Genomic DNA, 21,324 nt, shown 5'->3' with positions numbered 1-21,324 from the left:
AGGCAGTGAACAGTCTAATATATTTGTAAAAAGGGAGAAAGTCCACGAGGCCAAACGCCATTTTAAGCTCTTCATATCTACATTACACACATCATCCTGCATATATTTAAATGTGATTTGTCTAGTAAGAAGCTGGTGAACAGACAGCATCCACTGCACTTTCTAGGCTTTAGGGTTGGCTTTTTTTCCCCACACCAGTAGATTGAGTGCTCACTGGAATCAGCTCCCCCATCCCCTCAGAGCAAAATCTGCTAACCAATATGACGAGTTGCCTGCCCACATCCCACTAACCACATCTCTGCTCTGCAGTGTCTGCTCACTCAGGCACAGATGCCTCTTACCGTATTGTGCCAGCAAGAAGAGGGTTGAAGGCGTATAACCAGTCGTTCATATCTTTATCGTTGATGGCCTGGAGCAGGACCCCACGGTGCTTTGTGCACACAGCAAAGGTATTGGGGGTCTGAAATATTGAAACAGACAGTTCTCAAGTAACCAAGCCTGTAGATGCAGAGACTAGTTACACCTGGGGTTAACACCCCTTCATTGCTACTGGAATGTGCCTGTCCCAGCAGCAGTTTCCTAGGAGACATTCAGACAACGGACACACTTGTTTTCTTTCCTCCAGGATGCATTAGATGTGTCCAGTATATTGTTCAGCCCCAAAGCTACTAACAAGAGCGTATTTCACAAAGATGTTCCACTACTCGTGGAGCTCAATCCTTTGGTAAAATCTTTGGGGCAGGGACTATTTTTTTGTTGTGTGTACAGAACACAAGGGAGTCCTGGTACATTGTGTGGACTCCTAGGTGCTACAATAATGCAAATAAAGCATTATTTATTTGCAGTAAATCAAATAGCTGTAATCAATCTGCTGTATAATGTATACGTGAGGGACTAAAGGAATCAGGGGACTGGTAAAGGGGGACAGCCTTAAACCTCTCAGTCTGAATCCTGCCCAGACTGGTGGTGACTGATAGTGGACCAATAATCTCAGTCCAGCTCCCTATGGGTTTGCATGCATATCACAAAAACCACCACTGCACTAACTGGGAACCTTGTTGGCAGCCTCAGCAGAAGCGTCAATGGCTGAACTACCATCGAGATTGATCTTGCTAAATCCTAGAGGTGGTTACTCCAGATCAGAGATCAGTCAGATTGGCAGGGCAGCATCAGCATTCTACTCCTGTTCTGTAAATAAACAGAGGACTGAAGTTTCCAGGCACTTAGACTGACCTTCACCATTGCCTGCTGATCCTCGCTGTACTCCACCTGAGCTGTGGACAGGTTTATGATCCCCTTCTCCACAGGGTCTTTGTCGCTGTTGTAAATAAAGACGTATGGACGGCGGACTATCACAAAGTGCTTGGCCCAGGAGCTGGAGAGTGGCTCCTTGAAGTGGAGGTACCCCTTCTTTGAGACCACAGAGCTGAAGAAACAAAGGGGAAATATATTTATTCAAGAAAGTATGAAATGAATCAGCCCCTGCTAGGATGGCCCAGTAACAGAGTGAAATGGCAATAAGGCTATAGGAACAGACCAGATGGCCTATAGTCCTGTCTCCCATCCAAGCCAATGTCAGTTTCTTCAGAGGAAAGCTTAACCCCATTTCCCCATTCCAAAAGGACACCTAGCTGTGCACACGGGACAAGTGATGCACAGAGAGCTATGCTGCAGTAACATGGATAAAACAGGTCAGATTCTGTAGCAGAACTAGTTCTGTGCATGAAGTGTTTGCAGGATTGAGCACTATGGAAGACAGATCAACACAACTCTCCTCTACCCTGCTACTAGCCTCTGAGTGTCTCTCGCAGGCTGCTGCTTTAGTGCTGCCAGCAGAAATCTTGGTAGCTATTGCGTTCATCTTCCTCAGATGAGGCAGGACAACTGGAAACCCAAGAAAGCCCCTACTTTAGAGAGCACAGGAAAATTTGACACTGCAGCAATTGACTTACCCAGGTCTGATTTCCTCAATATCTGGAACGAGGTTCAGGAATTCATTCTTTCCAGCTCTGGCCAGGAAGGAGGTTTCCACTGTTGTAACCAGCTGGAATTGTTCCAACTCTGGGCAGGGGCTGGAGGCACGGGAATTTGCTTCTGGAGTCCTTTTAAAAAAAAATGATGGGGGAGAAAAGTAATCACTACAAAGCAACTGGTTGTGACAGCAGAACTGAAAGCATTTCTGAAGCCCATCTTCTCCCATAAGATGCTCTTTTGTTCTGCCATGAGCCTGATCCACCAGTTTCAGAGTGATTATATGCTATGCCATGGCCCTTGGCAGCCTTTTGTACAACTCTCAAACAGCATTTACCACTAGCTTGAGGCTGTCAACTCAGAACACAGAAGCGATCTGCCCACCCGTAGGTTGCTTCAGACAATTTCTCCCTTGCATCCCTCTCCAAGCACAGTCCACAACACTGAGGGGCTGTGCCCAGATTATAGCTGACTAGATGCTTCCTGGACAGCACTGCTCTCAATGAGGACTAAGGAACAAGGAAAGCACCAAATTGTCCTTCAGTGAGAAGTGATCCCCAATTTTATCTAAACCATTCTTCATAACTATGAGAAACCAAGCAACAGAGGTCACTCACCAAATTGGCCTATTATGATCTGTTCTCTTGACAGACTCCCAGGAATCATAGTGGGTTTTACATGCTAAAAATGCAGTAGTGTCCATAACACACAGTGTTCACCTGACTGCCCCTTCCGGTGAGAAAAAAAAAGCTTAAAAGAGGAAAGAATGGGAAGAGAATAAATGCACAGGAGAGAGAGCAGGAGACAGAATGAGAAAGCACATGCAGACAGAAGGGAAGAAGCAGAAAGAAAAATGAATGAGAAATCAGAAAGGACAATACCAAGAGAAGCAGCAGAGTGAAAGAGTTTGTATAGAATCCCCCTCCCCCCGCATCTCTACTTACTTCTGATCCACTGAATTGCACCTTGAATCTGCCAGAGAGGGACAGGTGGATGAAGGTGTGAGGGTGGCACTGCTGAAACTGGACACTGATGGGTCCCGCCCGATTGGAGAGATATCAGATAGCTACAAGAACACACACAAAACACTGCAGGATAAGATTTCTGTAGTTGGTGTCTGTCACCTTGGTAAAATAACATTGCACGCAGAGTATCCATAATTAGGAGTGCTCAGCGGAATATTTCTACCAATACTAATTACTCTATTAGATAAATACCACAACAAACATATTTTTGCACCTAATCCCTCTTTGTAGAAATCTCCTTGTCTGAAAAGCAGATAATGCAGCACTTCTGTGGGTATTGTCTGACAGTGTGCTAGACATCTGATGATCTGCATACAGAATCCATCTATGCAACATTGGGTGGTCGGTTTTGTAACATCAGATTCATTTCTTTATTGTCATTTGTATCTAAAGTCAGTTCTCAAATGAGTTGTTCAGTTTATCCTTTGTTGCTGGGAAACTGAGGAACATGATGCTAATGAGCACTCCATGTCATGAGGTGAACTATAATACAAGCTAGAGCACTAGTACTAAACTCAGAAGAGACTTCACCTGCACCATTTGAATTGCTTTCCCTACGCTTTGGAACTTGGGGGGCCATTGAACACCCCAATAGACTAAAGAGAAACAAAATGGTTTGAATCCAGTATCAGTTGTATCATATTCAGGTGCAACTCTCTTGTGTTTTCACCATGATGGCATGAGAATCTTTACTTTACACAAACAGGCAGCCTTTCAATACACAGTACCTACAAATCATCCTTCAACTTAGAGAATATTTAGGATTCTAAGAATCCAGAAGATTAAATAGTGGGCAGAAAAGGTACTGTAGGAAAAATAGACAGGCCTATTGCATGTTTGGCTTCTGTCACAGCAGTTACAGCAAGCACCTTACCTTACAATCACTGATGCTGTTGTACACCTGGTTAAATTCACGGTTGAAAGTGTGGGTAAGAAGCTGCAGGCACTGAGAAAAAGGAAAAGACAACAGGTGTTGCCAATTACATTTTAGGTAGCAATAGAGCACACAACAGGCAATCTACCAAGGCCCACTCAAGAATTAGTGAACTACAGTCTCCCCAAGACTGAGTGTGATGACAACAACAGGAAAAACAGATGTCAGTCATACAATTCCTGTGATTACTTCCATATCCAGGAGCACTAAGGCAAGTGCTGGGTATGGCATTAACAGTGCAACCCCAGTCATCTCTTTAAATTTCACTGAAGAGAGACATCTACTGGCTGGTTAGAGAGAAGAGAACTTTGGTTATGCAGCTTATTTAAACAAGGCTCTGTATAGAACACAGCACATTCGCCATGGAATATGAGGGGCTGAGTATGGAAAAGTAAAAGAAAAGGACATGAGACTACAGAACTAGTTTCTAGGTCCTAAAGTGCACTTGTAAGCCAAGTATCCCCTGAACTGGCGAAGATCTAGCAGAAGGATTTCATACAGCTAATGAATAAAACCAAAAAGGTACCAGCTAAAAAACAAGAGCATGTCAGCTCATTGTCCCTCTTCCCCATCTGATCATTTGCCCCAGTTAGGAAAGAAACAGAGGTCCATCAGATATTTGTTGTATTGCCCAAGTAGTGCAGGTGAAAGGCTTTTGTGGTTCCTTCAATGATTAAGCCCTAGATAATTTAACTCTTTGTTACAACATCTTTACTGCATCTTCAGTGCCACAACCTGGACCTGTTCTGTTCTCTGGGCAGTCTGTACCTTGGTTGCCAGCTCTTTCTCCCTATCCACCAGGCTCTCGATGTCTGCAGAGTCATAGCCGCTGCTTTCACTGGGCGTGACAGCACTCTCAAAAGTGGTAGTGGAAATTTGGGAGGAGATGCTGGTGGAGGTGCTGAGGGTCCCACTGCTCAGACTGGGGGACAACGAGTCACTCAAGGATTTCGGGATGCTGTCGCCAAGTTTCTCACGCAGTAGCAGGAAGTGACGAGTCTTTTCCACCTGAGAATCAACAGAATTAAGCATCAATTCTAGGACATTCTTCACCCTCAAGAGCATGGGAATCCCCCTCTCACTCAACAGGACATCTATCAGAGAGTCATGAGGCCTGGGAGCAGAAATAACTGGTAACATGCTAAAAAGTTAATCATTTCTTTTGCTGAATGCATTGAGAGCTGAAGACGGTTTTCACTGGCGTGAACCCATCTGGTGGGGAACCTACCCAAGGCCTAGCCTTGCTGAAAATGCTAAAAACAAAAATTCCCTTGCAAGGCCCTCCCAATTTGGAGGTTACAATCAGCATAAAAGGCTGCTGGAAGATGTAGTTCTGTCTTGCTCTTCCCCACCAGCTCCTTCCTTCTCCCTTTGTGTACCTCATGCAGCAGCTCCAGCTTCTCCAGTTCCCACTGGTGCTCTAGAATGAGGCTGTCACCACGGGGCCTCCAACCTGCCAGGTTCTCTTCCCCACGGACATATGCCACAGACGTATCCAGGACTTTCCTTCTCCTCCTCTGCATTCCTGAGGAGTCAAGTACAGAGTAGCGGCGCAGGTTAAAAACAGTAGATTGGGAAAAGATACAATACCGACTTAATGTATAGCAACTGGCAGGGAACCCACACACCCCCAACTCAACTTGGTGTAGATAAAATAACCAGGATTACATCAGTGGCAATGCCTCCCATCAGTCACACACCACACTCCAGACCGGGGGGAGGTGGGGGGGATTATTTTAGTTCCACCCTCTGCCTTAGCTCAGAAATATCTTTCCCTTACCGCCATAACTGCCTGAACCCTGTTCAGTCCAATTCAACAGAAACATTTAAATGCATTTTTCCCCAAGGCCTGGTGATATTATGGGAGCTTCAAGATAAATGGCTGTGAATGATTGTATCAGGTATTTACAAGCTCTGAAATTCAGTCCTTAGGAAAGGGTGGGAGGAAAAATCATTGAGAATTCTCCCTCACCCCCTGATACTGCTCCCCCAAGTCCCAACTATACCAATTTGAAGGAGCTATCTATGGTGCCCCTCCTTCCTGGACCCTGACACACAACCTCTTGTTAATTGGAGCTGTCCTCATTCAACTATGCCACCTGTGCGGTCTATAGATTTGGCCCCAATTCACAGAGGGACTAGTGCTGTTGGGCCATTATTACATCTCCTCCCTTTTGATTCGGATTATACTGGGAATTTCTAGCATTAAATGTTAAAAAATCCACCCCATTTCTCAAAGAAACCAACTGAATAGTCCTCCAAATGTCTGAACAGACTGTGCCTGGCAGTACATAGGTATTCCCAGCATACAGGGATATAGATAAACACGGTCCTGCAGGCAGGATGACAAGACCACTCCAGAGATAAGCAGCTCCACAGTCACCTGAACTGTGAACACTAAACTCACTTTATTTATATCTATAAACTGAACTTGTTGTAGGATAAGGCTCAGTGCCTCATAGCTACATTGCCCAATTTCTTCCGACATTTCTATGAGAGAAAATGTAAGGGAGTTTAAAATGTTTGAATTCAGGGATGCAGGGATTGACAATGCCCTGAATATACATCTCAATCAAGGTAAGAGGCAGTTTAAGGTTTCCACAAAATGGCAATGCTCGCTCCAAAGCTATGAAAGCACTTCTGCACCACATAGGCGCTACTTCTCCTCAATATGGCAATTTATTCCCTCTTGTCCACACATCTGTTATTTGCAGTCTCTCCATCTGCTATAACCGACTCTTACAAACTTACACACCCCTACATTTGAATGCACATGCTGTTTCTGCTTACCTGGGCTTCCTGTGTCTGCCATTTTGCATAAACTCAGCTCATAGATTCCAGTTACTCGATTGCTGTTTGCAAAACACCGACAGAGAGGAAACTTGTTATATTTCAAGAAATAAAAAAGTACATGGTCTCTGAAAAAGTTTACATCTTCAAGATTCAGAGGACCCTTTGCCCCCAAAATAGAAATAAACTTGTATTTGAAAAGTAGAGACCCTTGTCCACTGTAAGCCTGACAGATCAGCTAGCCAGGCTGCCAGCTCCCCAAAGATGGCACCTCCACGCTGTCTCCTGTCCTTCCCTGTTTCTAGCCCATTATCCTCAGGAAGCTGCTGATTAAGCAAATTACAGTTAAGGACCAATGTCCTCCACAGGACAGCTGGAAAATGTGTTTCCCCTCCATTAAAACATCTAAATATATTTTCAAGGGCTGGTTACAGAGGCAAGTCTGGAGGACAGGAAATATGAGGGACAGTCAGTTTATTTGGTTTACCTCAGTAAAAACCAAAGGAAGAGCATTTAATGCCCTCCAATAGAGCTGGGAACTGCAGCTAAGCAGGCTTTCAATGAAGAACCTTAAAAAGTACCACGCTGCATTCTCTTTCTGTCTGTATATGAAAAATGATGTTATTTACCTGTATAGTAACTTGAGTTCAAGATGTTTTATCTCCACTGTAGGACATGAATGTGCCTGTGCACTCTTGACTGGAGATTGTAAAGCAGTGTTCAAGAGTCCATGCCTGCACAGTGCAGCTTCTAATGCTTCCATATGAGGGCATATACAGGGGTGTGGACGCACCACTCAGTACCTTCTTGATTGCAAAGCCAGAGACTCCGCAGCAGAGGTGAAGGACAACATGGGAGCACCCATAGGGACAAAACATCTCTAAGAACTCAAGTTACTGTACCGGTGAGTAACCTCTCCTCCTACTTTGAGTGTACGTCCCTCTGGGTACTCTACTGTAGGAGACTCCCAAAACAGTAACTTAAAATGGACATGGGTGCTGAGGAGGCAGGTCTAAGAGAGTTCATAGGACTTTGTCACCAAACATCACGCCAACTCTGGAAGCAGGAAAGATAGTATAATGCTTGGTGAATGTATGGATGGAGAACCAAGTTGCAGTTATACAGATTTCTGCAATGCGTACATCTTTCAAGAGGGCTATAGATGTGGAGTGAGCCTTAGGGGAGTGTGCTGTCACTCTATGAAGGGATGGTACCCTGGCAATCTCATAGCATATTAATATGCAACCCAAGGCCCACTTTGACAGTCTCTGCATGGAAACGGACTGTCCCTTCATCTTCTCTTTAAAACGATACAAATAGGCTGGGAGAGGCCTTGAAGGTCTTAGTCCTGTCAAGGAAGAAACCAAGGCCCTCCTGACATCTAGGGTATGTAAGCTGGTTTCCTCCCTGGAGACATGAGGCTTTGGATAGAACACCAGTAGATTGATTTCCTGCTTAATATAGTATTCCAAAGAGACCTTAGAGAGGATGGGGAGGATGTGTAACCTTATCTCTGTAGAAGACAGTAAAAGCTGGGTCTGCTAGGAGAGCCCCTCGTTCTCCAATTCATCTAACCTAAGTGATGGCTTTAAGGAATGAAGTCTTGAGGGAGAGGTGGAGGAGAGGGTAGACAGCCATTGGTTCAAAGGGAGGTTTCCTCAGGGCATTGAGAACCAAATTAAGATTTCATTGGGGGGCTGGGTTCTGTACAGGACGAAAGTTGTGTAATCCCTTAAGGAATCTAGTCATGGTAGGGTGGGCAAAAACCGAGGAAGCACTCAGCGAGTGGAAGGTGATGATAGCAGCCAAATGTACTCTAACTGAGCTCACACACAGCCCCAGTGTCTAAGTCCAACAGGTAGTCTAGTATCTTGGAGAGCAGAGCTTCTGATGTTTGACAGGAGTGAAGAAAAAGCCTGGAATGAAAGCATTTCCACTTTTGAAGATAAGTTTTGAGAGTAGTACATCTCCTGCTAGATCACATCTGGTCCTGTCAGTTCTTCTAACAGGTTAAGCTCTACGCTTGAGAGCCTTTAGGAATCATGCTCTCAGGTTCAAGGATAAGGGGTTGGGATGGATCAGGGCCCCGGAGTTCTTTAAAAGGAGATTCTTCCTTGCTGAGAGGAAAGCAAGAAGTGTTGCTACAGAGAGTTGAATCAGGTTTGAGTACTACACGTGTCTTGTCCAGGATGGTGTTATGAGGATAATCCTTGCTCTTTCCTGTCACAGTTTGAGCAAGGTGGGTAAGCATATAGCAGAGTACAGGCCATGGTGTTAACAGAGCATCTCCCAATGTGTTGCAGCCATATCCTCCCTTGGAGCAGAAAAGGTGACATTTCGTATTGGTTGGGTAGCAAAGAGATCTACTTCTGGGAGGTCCCAAGTTTGGCAAATGCTGGGAAGACTAAATCACTGAGCTCCCATTCATGATCCTAATGGAAGTTCCTGCTCGGGGAATCTGCAATTACATTCTGGAGGTCTGGTAGATAGGCCACTGAGATTTCTATCTGACAGGAAATACACCAGTTCCACAATTTTAGCAATTCTAAGCACAAGGACTGGAAGCTTGCTCCACCCTTTTGGTTGATATAATACTTTGCTGTCCTGTTGTCCAGCATTATCCTGATGGAGTGACCCTGTATGTTGTGAAAGAAGCATTGACAAGCATATCCAACTGCTCTCAGCTCCAGAGTGTTGATGTGGAGGTGTGGCCTCTTGTGTGAGCCACCTGTCCTGGTTTCTGGCCCTTTGGAGGGGAGTCCTCCCATTCCAAGAAATAGGAGTCTGCTGTGGGAATTTGAGAGTGGGGAATGTGAGAACAGGGTTCTCATGCAGGCCCTTTTGTGGGGCCTTCCACGACCTGAGAGAGCTCAAAACTTTCAGAGGTACTGAGATAATTTGGAGAGGTTGTGTCTGTTTGTGGTATACATAGACCGTAGCCACGTCTGAAGGCACCTGAGATACAGTCTTGCTTGAGGCATGACAAACATGGAGGCCGACAATGTGGCCCAAGAATTGTAGGCAGGTCCCTGAAGTTTGCGGGCAGTGCTGTACTGTTGAGATTAGACTAGACAGAGTGGAGAATCCTCCTTTGGGGAGACAGGCTCTGACAGTTAGGAAGTCTAGAGTGGCTCCAATGAAGCCTTTTCTTTGGACTGGGGTTAATTCTAGATTTCTTCTGATTGATGCAAAGGCCCAGAGACTGAAAAAGGGCTAAAGCCTTGGGAGGTTGCTGACAACCTTTAGAACTGACCAACTCATGAGCAGCCAGTCATTCAAGTATGGTTTCTGCAATGCCCAACTGACAGACTGAGGATCTTTGTAAAGACCCTCGAGGCTACAGAAAGCCTGAAGTGGAGGACTCAGTACTGGTAATGATCTGAGTCTATTACAAAGTGTAGGAAGAGCTTGTGGGAGGGATTAATGGCTATATGAAATAGGTGTCCTCTAGGTCGAGGGAAATGAACCAGTCTCCTGGATCTAGGGATGAAATTATGGTAGTTAGTGTCACCATCCAGCAGTGTTGTGCAAGGAAATAGGTGTTCAAGTTTCAGAGACTGAGGCTTGGTCTCCATCCTCTGTCTCTTTTGGGGACTAGGAAATAGTTTGAATAGAACCCTCTTCCAATAAACTCAGGTGGAACCAGTTTGAATGCCCCCAAGAGTAGGAGAGATTGGACCTCCTGCCTTAAGAGCTCAGGGAGATGGGGGAAGGGAGGAATAGAGTGCAAGTGGAATAGTCCACATTGACCACTGCTAATTTCCATCTGTCTGAGGCGATGTGCTCCCAGGCAGGTAGGAAGTGGGATAGTTTATCTCCAAAAAGGAGTGTAAGATAGAGTTGGGCATCAGAAGATCTGTGGAAAAAGGTTGCTCAATGCCCTCAACCAAGGTGTCAAAACTGTCTCTTAGAGGGAAGTGCAGATTGGGTAGTTGTAAAAAAAGGGGATGGTTCCCCTTTTTAAGGTTTGGATCTCCTCCTCAAGGCTTTGAAGGTTTAGGAAAGGTTTGACGAGGATGGTGCTGGAATGATCTGGAACACTGCATTTTGAGATTTGCTAAAACATCTTTTCATTGCTGGCACAAATTCCCAGGGACTGTAGCATTGCCCTTGACTCTTCCAGGTACAGAGAGAGGAGTCTGTCTATGCTGACGAGCTTGGGCCCTTCAAAGGGAAGATCTTCAATAGTATTCTGCATCTCTCTCGGGAGTCCAGAAGTCTGGAGCCAAGATGCTCTTTGCATAACCACAGCAGTAGCTATGGATCTACAAGTTGTGGCAGCAGCAGCAAGAGTAGCCTACAGGAACACTCTCTCAATTAACTGACCCTCTGGGATGAGGGACTGAAACTGGTCTCTTCGGTCTTATGGAAGGGGTTCAATAAAGTGTGTAAATGTAGAATAATAGTTAAAATCATATTTTGCTATAAAGGCCTGGTAAGTTTGTGACTTCAAACTGAAAAGCCACCAATGAGTAGCTCTTTCTGCCAGGTAGGACCAGTTGTTTGGACTCTTTGTCCAAGTCAGAGAGTCTAGAACAGGCCTGACAATTCCTTTCATTGACTGCATTCACCACCCAGAGAGTAAGGGGTGGGATGGGAGAAGTGTTTAATTTCCTTTGTTGGAATATAGTATTTATGATCTGCCCACTTGCAGGTGGGTGGAATTGTGGCAGGTGTTTGGCATAGAGTGCATACAGGTGATAACAGTGCCTCGTTAGTTGGTAGGGCAATTTTCCCCTGGAGGGGATATTTAAAAATGTCCACCAGAGAGTGCTGAGACTCCTGGACCTCTTCTAGAGAAGTCTGGAGGGAGTCCTCCAGGCATTTAATGAGGTCCTGGAAAGCCCTAAAGTCATCCACATAAGAGGCTGGTGATGGCATCATCATATCATCCAGGGAGGACAATGACTTGGCTGAAAGAAGTGACTTAGTCTGTGGCTCTTGTTTTTCTTCCAGTACTGATTGGGCATATGGTACCGGAGGATGGTCCATTGGTGCCTGTGGATGATGTGGTACCGGTGATGTTGGGATTTCTTCCTAGCTGGTACTCTTAGAACTGTTCAGCGAAGTTCCCCCTGGAGTAAGCCCATTCAGTTGGGGGATGGGTGCCCAAGGATACACACTTCTAAGGCACCTGGTGGGCTCTGAAAGGTCCTCTTCAGTAAACTGACTCATGGGAGTGTGATGGTAAAGCACCACACTAGAGCCCTGTTCTGAGATCTATGTCTGAAGTATTTTCTGGGCTAAGGGGGCCCCCACAGGCATTGCTGCTGGTAAAGAATGGAAGCCCATTTGAGTGTCAGGTTGCAGCTATTAGGGCAGGGCCTCTGGTAGACCTCCTTGATAGAGGGAACTCTGGTTTGTGTGAATCACGAAGGTCTTCCATGGAAAGGAATCTGGAAGGTGGAAAAGGGCTATGATAATCTATGGCCGAAGCCTGAGTCAGTACCGGGTGTTGGGAATACAGATTGGTGAGGAGGAGATGTTGAATTCTCCAGTACCGCATTTACCAAGGGAGCTTCTGTGACCTTATAGCTGTAAGAAGGTGATGGCATCAGAGTAGCCCTGTGTATGTCACAATGCTGAGAGATGTCAGACAGTGCTGATGTAGGAGCTGCCTGAGAGCAGAAAACTTCTCTGCACATGACTTCTTATGCAGTACCGATGACTCAGTACTGGAGTCGGTTGGAGCATAAGCAGTATCCCTTAAATGATGCAAGGTCTCCCGGAAGTGGGATTTATGTAGCGACCTACCTCTCTTTGTTTTCCTGGTAGATGAAAGAGGCTTCTTTTTCCTGTAAGTCTTGGTCCCTGGGCCTGCTGCCGAGGCTCCAGCAGTCACCGAAGTAGCCTGAGATGTTGGGGCTCATGTACAGGAGGGGTGCAGACACCTCATGAACTAGGGAGCACTTCATTAAGAGGAGTATCAACATAGCCTTGCTATCCTGTCTATACCTGCCTTTAAACCCTGAGCAGACCTTGCACTTTGATAAGATGTGGGTGTCTCCTAAGCACTGGAGACAGGTAACGTGCCTGCCACTGTGAGGAAAAAAGCTCTGTCAGGGCTTAAACCGCAAAGTCTTAGTGCTTTGGCACACTGGATTGTGGCTAACTAAAGTCTTGAAAAAGAGATGGGGAACCCACCTGAAAGCACAATGGTGCTGAAATTAAATAAAAATAAATTTAAATTGACAAAAACCAAGTAGATAACTAAGAAATTTCACTATATGTGGAAAAAGGAGGGAAGCTGTAAAATTTTGCTCCATGTCAATGCTCACGTTGCAGGCGGTTGAAAAGTAATTGAGGGTGGCGCGTTCACATCTCCCTATATGCCTTCATATATGGAACCATGAGGAGCTGCTCCATGCGCAGACATGTGCCCAGGGACACCTAGGATTGCCAGGTATCCAGTTTTCGACCAGAAAGTCCAGTCAAAAAGGGAACCTGGCAGTGTCCAGTCAGCAGTGCTGTCCAGTTGCCTGCAGTAACTAGCCTCCACCAACAGGGGGGCAGGAAGAGCAGCAACTGCTGCTGGAGACTGGAGCAGCAGTGGAGCACTCAGCAACACTCCAGCGGAGAGAGGCACTGTCGGCTCCCCTGTCCTGCCCTGAGCGCAGCTCTCCATCCCCTGCCCTGCCCCACTCATCCCCCATCCCCAGAGCACAGCTCTCCCTCCCACAGATTGCCCCAATTTCTCACCCCTGGAGCCTGTCTCTCTTTCCATTCACCCCAGTCACCCCTCCACCCCAGGGCCCTGCTCAGCAGGCAGGGGGAGGATGGTGGAGAGAGCAGCAAGCGGGGGACGGGGGGAGAAAGAGGCAGAGCAGGGGGCAGGGCCTTAGGGGAAGAAGCGGAGAAAGGAGCAGGGGAGGTTGCGGCGCTCGGTGTCCTATTTTCACAAATAAGAAAGTTGGCCACCCTATGAACACCACTTTATGATCTCCGGTTGAGAGCACACAAGCACATGTACATCCTATGGTGGAGCACCTATAGCAACATATAATAAAAGAACTACACTCTGCTGGTAAACAAAAGCAACTGAAATTGCCTATTAAACTTACGAGTCTGGGGATTTGGAGTAGCCGCTGCCAAAGAGATTGCGTAGCGAGCGCGGTGGTGAGATCTTGGCATCTCGTGAGTAGAAGACCATACAGACATCCTTGGTAATCACAGCTGGTTGGATGCAGTGATCAAGCTAGAACAAAGAAACAAATGGCTGTCAAACACCGAGCAAATGATGTCTGGGGCCTACATCCATACATACCAGAACATTCAGTTGCACTGTCTTGGTAGTGACATTGTTTATTCTTCATCATTAAGGCCCTACTTGAATTGTGGGATGACAGTCAAATAATTGCGTCTGATTTGCAGACAAGATAAGGAAAATCATGGAAAAGTAGTAATGGACCTTGATTATCTGCAGTAACTTGGAAAATCTGCTCCCACCATCAGCCACCCGTCTGACAAAATTGCAGTGGAAGCCTAATATTGCAGGATTCACAATTTCTGCAATATCTCAAATTAAGAAGTGCCTAATTCATCAGGCTTTTTAAAAAAACAAACAAAAAAAACATACCTTGCTAGTTAGATTTCTAGCTGCATCCTCTGGCAGTGATCACATCGTATTAAGCACAATTTTATCTAGGATACATATTACCTACTATACTGGCTGCTTCCTTCCACTCAATTCCATACATGAGCAGTGGGGCACAATATGCTCACCTCCAGATATGCAGACAAGGTCATATAGATCTTCTCTCCATAGGGTGTCACTCGATTGAGGAGGAGGGAGTTATGCAAGGAGCTATCCCAAACAGCCTCAAAACGATAGAAAGTCCTGAAGAAAGTACAACAAAAGTTTAATAGTAAAAGCACCTCTGCATCCACTGCAAATGAGAGCAAAGTGCCTCCTCCTGGACTCCATCTAATATGTTTTTTATTAAGCAGGGTTGGTTAGAAAGTGAACACCTGTAGTAAAGCCCCATCTGCACCAACATTTGAAGAGCTCCAGGGCATCCTTACCCATCGGCTTCACAGAGGCATCCAAGACTATCCATCTACATCTAAATTAACTTGGAGTTGAATGTACCCTGGCCTGTTATGAGATGAAGACTCCTCTTAAAGCTCAGAGGAAGGGGCTGAATTGAGAGACTGTAGAAGAAAAGACGAGGGAAAGAAAAGCACCATAAAACCATGGGGGAAGTTGGGATGAGAGGACAGAGTTTAAAAATGGATTCAGCTCTTTCCAAGTGCCTAGGATATGATTCCAAGACACTTGGAAGGATTCTTTCTGTAATCATTGTCCTTAGTCTGAGGTATGTTTTGGGGCTGGCATACAGAAATACACCATAGTGCCGATCAGGCTTACAAAACAAAACAGAGGAGAGAAGCTGGTAGCACTAAGCAATACAACACAATAGATTCTTCAGGCGATCAGAATAACCCCAAAACAGGTCTAAGTCTTTAATTAAGGCAACAAGGATTTCTTCTCCTGTAAGCCTATAAGGAAAAAACAAGCTGTTTATTCCCAAATTATTCTCAGGCCCGCTCCAACCTATCCCTCAGGTGAGTACGGGCTGCAAGAAAGAGGTATACTCATGTGTTATGAACCTAGTAAAGTTTCATTCTATAAGCCACCTGTAAAGAACTCCTGTGCTAGTGCCCAGAGCTACTCCAGAAAGATGAGAAAAGAAACTAGAGGCAAAATCTAGAGAGAAAACAAAATAAAGAAACAAGCGATTTCTCATCCTGCCTCTTTTTGTCTGAGAGCAGACAGGGCAGAGACAAGAGTGCCCATCTTAAAACTAGCATCCTATAAATCCCCCCTCTCCCTAGATAGATTACATAGGTCAACAGAGCTCATGAAGGGGATTCAGTAGCCCACGAGGGCCACACAAACAGCCAATCCAATTCAGTGGTGCCAAACACCATTTCATTCTATCTCTACAAAAATACTGCTGCCTGGCCTGCCTTAACTGAAGGAAGAAAAACAGTGCCACAGGAGAGCCCTGTGCCAAAGGAGCAGGGGCTGAAGCCTAAAGAAGCGGAGATCTGAGGGGCACTACAATGTCAGGAGACCTCACTTCTCAGCCAGGATAAGGGATCAGGGACAGAAAGCAGTTTGTTTTCTAATCCTTTACAGAGCTGCATTCATTTAATCCCTATATTTTAATCTTTTGTCCCACCCCCATTTTGATGGAGACTTTTACACTTCAGCTACAGAAGCAGAAGTGCAACTCTGAGCCAAAGTACGTGCTGCTCTGGATAGCCTGGCAGAGAAAATTCAGACTGGGTCCCCCTTACCCATATTCTGCTGCTCTTATACCTCACTTCTCAGCTGAAAGTGCTGCATGGTGATTACTGCACTCAGCTTGGTGTAGAGGTTCTTCCTGCTGGGCCCTCAAATGCTCAGTTACTCTGAGGTTCATATCATTCTAAGAAGTTGGTGCCAAAATGTGCAATCCACATTAGCGCACGCTGTCTGACTGCATTAATCAGTGCTATGGTCAGTCAGTGCCTTGCCCCAGAGGAGAATTGGAATACCATAATGGAGACCCTGGGTACTTCGGTCTAGCAAAAGGTGAATTTTCATTTTCATGCAAGTAGCAAATGTAGCATGGATGGAAAAGGGTATAGTGCAGGCAAGTGTTGCATGGGCTTCACTCACAAAGTGCCACTCAATCAGCAACTGCAATACCCCCTCTTCCATGTGAGTCAAGAACCACTTCTGAATATGGACTATCGGGTGCACACTCTGTTTGTCATGGGAGTAAAAACAGGGACTGGATTGAGCTCACTAAACTCCTCAGGCTGAGAACACAAACCAGGACTCCAGAGATGGACAGCAAGTGCACTAAAACTCCCCCACAAGCTATGCTGTTCATAGGGAATACTGCCACAGCTTTATTAAGACCTAGAAAATAGAGACGGGAGTAATCGTTGCTCAATAGGGCAAAGCTACATCAGCAAAGTGAGGAAATGTGGGTGAACAAGTCAGTGCAATCCCAATCGCCAAGTGAAAGTGAGACTTCAACAGTTATGCTACTGCATTTGTTCTGGTCATGGGATGAATACATATACGCCTACCTCATCCAAACCAGACCTTGCTAAAACAAATAAGGAGGCAGACAAACAAAAACTCAAAGTGAGCAAACCTCTTGTGCTTTCAACACAGAAAGCAAGTGACAAGTGATACCTGGGAGTGACGGGAGTGCAGAATAAGGCAAAGCAAGGAAGAAGGTAGGAGCTGAGATGGGAATCCAAGGCTTATTTAGGTTCCATTTTAAAACAAACTTTAGCATTAGTGAAAGTTGCTTCTTTGTCTAAGCAAGTAGAGTACAGGCAGCAGCAGTGCAAGTTCCCCCACACTGCTCAGCCAGCATGCCTTGGCCATGAACTGGAGAAACACTTGTCAGATGGGAGACTAGTCAGTGTCTCCTTTCAATTCTTGGCTTCTAACCCCTTAGGCAAGCCAATTAATAGCCACTGCAATGATAATTTTGGGATGCAACAACAAATTAAGAATTGAATGCCATCAAACCGTCACCTGATGGCAACAGGCTTTGTTCACTATCGTCTCGGGCTTGATTTGAACCAGTAACCTTGCCATTCAGTCCCAGTCCTGGGACTTCCAATGTGGCAAATACGTTACAAGTAATCAGAGATACTAAATGCTGGCCATGGTTGTCTGCTGAAGGACAAAGAAGGAGAAGGGAGGAGGAGTTATGTTCTGTTGATACCTTTGAAAGAATGAAGCAAGGACCATTGTATGCTGTCTCTGTTGAACAATGAAGGAAATTTGTCTTCATATGTTCACCTACTGAACTGTACATGGACAAATTCCCAGCACACAAGGGAGGAGGAAATGCACCACTCCCAGAAGAGCCAAGAGGTTTGCTGACAAAATCCACTAAAAGCTAAAAGGGAAATGGCAGCAACACAAGTGAGACATAAAGCATTCTATTCCACAAGAACCTTTATGCGCAAAAGGAAGCAAACAGAAAATACCTAGGCATATCCTTATCAAGAAAGAGCCTGTAAAAACATAGAAAGAGCTTTTGTTAGTGCAGCAAAAGGCAGAACAGAGAAGCAACAGCTGAAAGGAGGAGAACAAGCAGACAAAAAACACAGCAACCAGAAAACAAGTCTGCAGACGGTGAGCAAACAGAACACATACCCCTGACTGTGGCATTGGCCCCTCTTTATTCCCCACCCCTCCACACACCCAGAGACCAAACCCTGGCAATTTGGGGAAAAGACCTGGTACCAACTATACACCAGTGAGAGAGAGGTTATCTTCCTACTGCAAATCCACTAGGATCAGATGGGAATGCAGCAACTGTTCCCTCCCAGTCCAGTTATGTTGCCAGATCAATGCCAAGTGATTAAAATCACATTAAAATGTATAAACAACAACTATCACTTGGGATATATGAATCCCTCCAGCAGAGCTATGAAATAATTTTAATGTTCCCTTCCATCTCTCCTGAAGCGCTATTCCCTTTTGACTGACAGCTGTGTTCTCTAAAGCTTTCCAAGGCCCACATTCATAGTCATGCTCATGACTGCCTGTTTTTAAGAAACAATCAGCATAAAATACCCAGGCTGACTACTAGGGGAATTTAGAGACTTATTCTATGACCATCAGAAAGATTTCAGTGGTGAACACTGGCAGCAGATGTCAGCAGTGAATGTCAGCCCACACGGAACAATTTTTCTATTACAGAGTGCCCTTCAGATTTCTTACAGGACAAGGGATAAAATCTCCATGTAAGCCCTATTTCTTCTCCTCACTTCCCTCCTCCTTTATAGAAAGGATTTACTCCCCCCTCAAGCTAGAAAAAGTTACTCAATATTTTGGAGTTTTATTTTCACCTTGCAAGAGATGAGACATTAGGTGGTAATAGCCAAAATACAATAGTTATAAAATTCAGTACTCACTGACACTAGGGGACAGCACCAGACCCAGCTGGTGACAACACAAAGTCTGGAGTAATCTGGAATTACTTTCTCCAGCTAGACTACAGAAAACTGATGGCCGGCAGGCTGCAAATCATGTCCTCCCCCATCCCCTGCCTTAAAAACTGATGCAGAATCTGATTTTTCTGAAAGATGTGTGTTTTCCTCCCAATTTCCCAGTTGACAGAAAAACAGAGAATCAGTGATTTGGCTGATGTTCTGGAGGAGAGGGACTCTGCCCACAATACAGAATTCTGCTTCACAGCCCTTCATTGCAGACCCTGAAGCACAGGACTATACAATTCATGAAATCTTATTAACAGTGCACCCCACAGAGACACCCTCAGCCACAAATCCTCCTTGGAAAGACTGCCCCGTCCCACAATGAATATTCACTTGGGGAAGGATACCTCTTTCCCTGATAAGTGATGCTCAGAGCAACTGTTGAGAGTTAGATCCTCACTGGATGTAAGAATGAAGATTGCAGGTCGCCAGAGCTCCAGTGAAACATTGCTTAAAGGCTGCTCTGATTTCACAATACACAAGTACATTAGAGGAGCCAACTTATGACATTTGCATAAATCCATTCCCTTCCCCCGCAACTCACTGGTGGCACTGAAAAAGCACAGACTAAGACTGAGTTTATCAGAGCAGGAGTAATGTTTTAACACAACAGGCTTTGTTAGATCACTGTACGCTTGTTCCCACTGTAATGTAGGGATGTGCGTGGCTGCCTGATTCACCCATGGGATTGTCCTTGTATTTTAATGCTGTTTTCATTTCAATTTTTCAACTCCCGGGTGAAATGCTGACCCTCCTTCCCCCCCATTCTCTCTTCCTCTTTTCATGGTGCTTATCAATGGAGAGGAGTAATGTAAATAGCCCTGAAAGCACTATACATCTGCCTACCTGTTGGAGCTGTGAGAAGACTTCAGGTACTTTGCAGAGATTATATTCAAAGACAGAATAGCATCCACAGCAGCTTCATCTACCTCGGCTTTGTTTCTGATGCGTCCTGAAGATAAATGAATTTTAGTACCAATTAAACTTAACCTGAAAAGCTCTCAGAAGGAATTCTCATTGACAAATGGCATTTTATATTGGAGGTTTAAGACCTATAGCTCTAACAGGCAGCCTCAGACCAAGAGTTTTTCCTCTGGATCCCCCTCAATAGGTGACACTACCCCAACTCTATTAAATAACTCATGATGATGATGGAAGGAACAACCGGGAGATACTCACCAACAACCAGTTCTCGTACATCTTTCCAGTGCAATTCACTGCCTCTCTCATGGATAATGGTGACTGTGATCCTACGCTGGATTCCCTGATGGAGTTGAAAAGGCACAACTTAGACTTTTTTTTCCCCCCCCTCTCTCCATATAATCACTCCATTAAGTCATTTCCATAGGGAAACCATGGCTGAGACACAAACATGTAAATCTCACCTGTCAGCAGGCTCATAGTGGGAAAAACTTCCATGCCCTTTTGGGCCCTGAATATAACCTACTACAGGAAAAATCTTTCCATATTACAGAGCAGAACCCGTCCTGTTCCCTTCACATACCACAAGGAGAAGTATATTTCACCCAAAATACCCCTAGAACTGTCTGTCTCAAATAGGGTTACCATATTTTGAGTGTCCAAAAAGAGGACACTCCACGAGGCCCCAGCCCTGTCCCAGGCCCGCCTCCACCCCTTCCCCAAAGCCCCCTCCCCTGCTTCCCACGAACATTTGCGGGAAGCCTGAAGCAGGCAGCAGGTAAGCTGGGGGGGGGGGGGGGGGGGGGCGCGGCCCAGTCTGGCCCCCACAACCAAGCGGCTCCCTCCGGCGGCCGGCCCCAGCGTCTCCAGCCTGGCTCAGCTCCTGGGGTGCCGGCCCCCGGCCCCGCACTCCCAGGCCAGCCCCTGGCCGAGCACCCCCGGGCCAGCACCACCGGCCCCGGCCCGGCACCCCCAGGCCACCCCCGGCCCAGCACCCAGCGGCGCCGGCCCCTCCCTATTTTCCCAGACATGTTCGGCTTTTTGGGATTTCCCCCCGGACAGGGATTTGAGGCCCAAAAAGCCGGATATGTCGGGGAAAATCCAGACGTATGGTAACCCTAGTCTCAAACTTCCAGGGAAGGTACATGTACCTTGAGGATATACAGGAGTCAGTCTCTCAAACCCTAGGAAATAATCAGATGTGTGCACATAACCACTTTGTATGCATATTCTTGATATGGTCTTTGAGTTCCAGTACTGTGCAACCTCAGAGCTCCAGTGGTACCCATCTTGGGCCATGGAGTCTCTTTAAAGCGGGAGTGGACCTCTTTTTACTGGGTATTCCCAATGGGGATCTGCCCCAAAGGAGACACTCCCTTTCCTCCAAAGATCTGTTTTTTTGGTCCGATATGAGTCCACCCCGGCACAGTTTCCAAAGATGGGGCCTGGGAGACAGTGGATTTAGAATTTACAGAGGCACTTCTGAACTGAGATGGAACTAGTCTAAGGGGGCTCCCTGTCCAGATCAGAAGTGGGTTGCATGGCGCAGCCTAACAAAGAAAGGTTAAGACATGCTCACCTTCCAACTCCTTTTTGAAAAGGATTTATATGTACAGCATTTGTTGGGGAGACAAAAAAGGCATCTGATGTGCCCAGCATTAA

At 45.8% G+C, this 21,324-nt stretch overlaps 1 protein-coding gene across 9 annotated transcripts in view; it reads right to left on the bottom strand.

Annotated features, from left to right (window-relative positions):
• The window catches only part of KIF1B (kinesin family member 1B), a 137,525-nt gene that overhangs the window by 5,419 nt on the left and 110,782 nt on the right, over positions 1-21,324 (bottom strand). For all 9 annotated transcript variants that reach the window (XM_034753468.1, XM_034753471.1, XM_034753469.1 and 6 more), the window contains 12 exons: positions 19,921-20,005; positions 19,588-19,693; positions 14,443-14,557; positions 13,782-13,915; positions 6,721-6,782; positions 5,310-5,455; positions 4,699-4,938; positions 3,871-3,942; positions 2,916-3,037; positions 1,953-2,102; positions 1,234-1,426; positions 342-460 (listed from right to left, as the gene is read on the bottom strand). In XM_034753468.1, the coding sequence (XP_034609359.1) occupies positions 342-460; positions 1,234-1,426; positions 1,953-2,102; positions 2,916-3,037; positions 3,871-3,942; positions 4,699-4,938; positions 5,310-5,455; positions 6,721-6,782; positions 13,782-13,915; positions 14,443-14,557; positions 19,588-19,693; positions 19,921-20,005 (1,544 nt within the window). The remainder of the gene's footprint in view (positions 1-341; positions 461-1,233; positions 1,427-1,952; positions 2,103-2,915; positions 3,038-3,870; positions 3,943-4,698; positions 4,939-5,309; positions 5,456-6,720; positions 6,783-13,781; positions 13,916-14,442; positions 14,558-19,587; positions 19,694-19,920; positions 20,006-21,324) is intronic.

This window comes from Trachemys scripta, chromosome 19 (assembly GCF_013100865.1).
Source record: "Trachemys scripta elegans isolate TJP31775 chromosome 19, CAS_Tse_1.0, whole genome shotgun sequence".
Lineage (NCBI taxonomy): Eukaryota > Metazoa > Chordata > Testudines > Emydidae > Trachemys > Trachemys scripta.
Note: the sequence above shows the minus strand (reverse complement) of the source record. Positions and strands in the feature narration are given on the sequence as shown.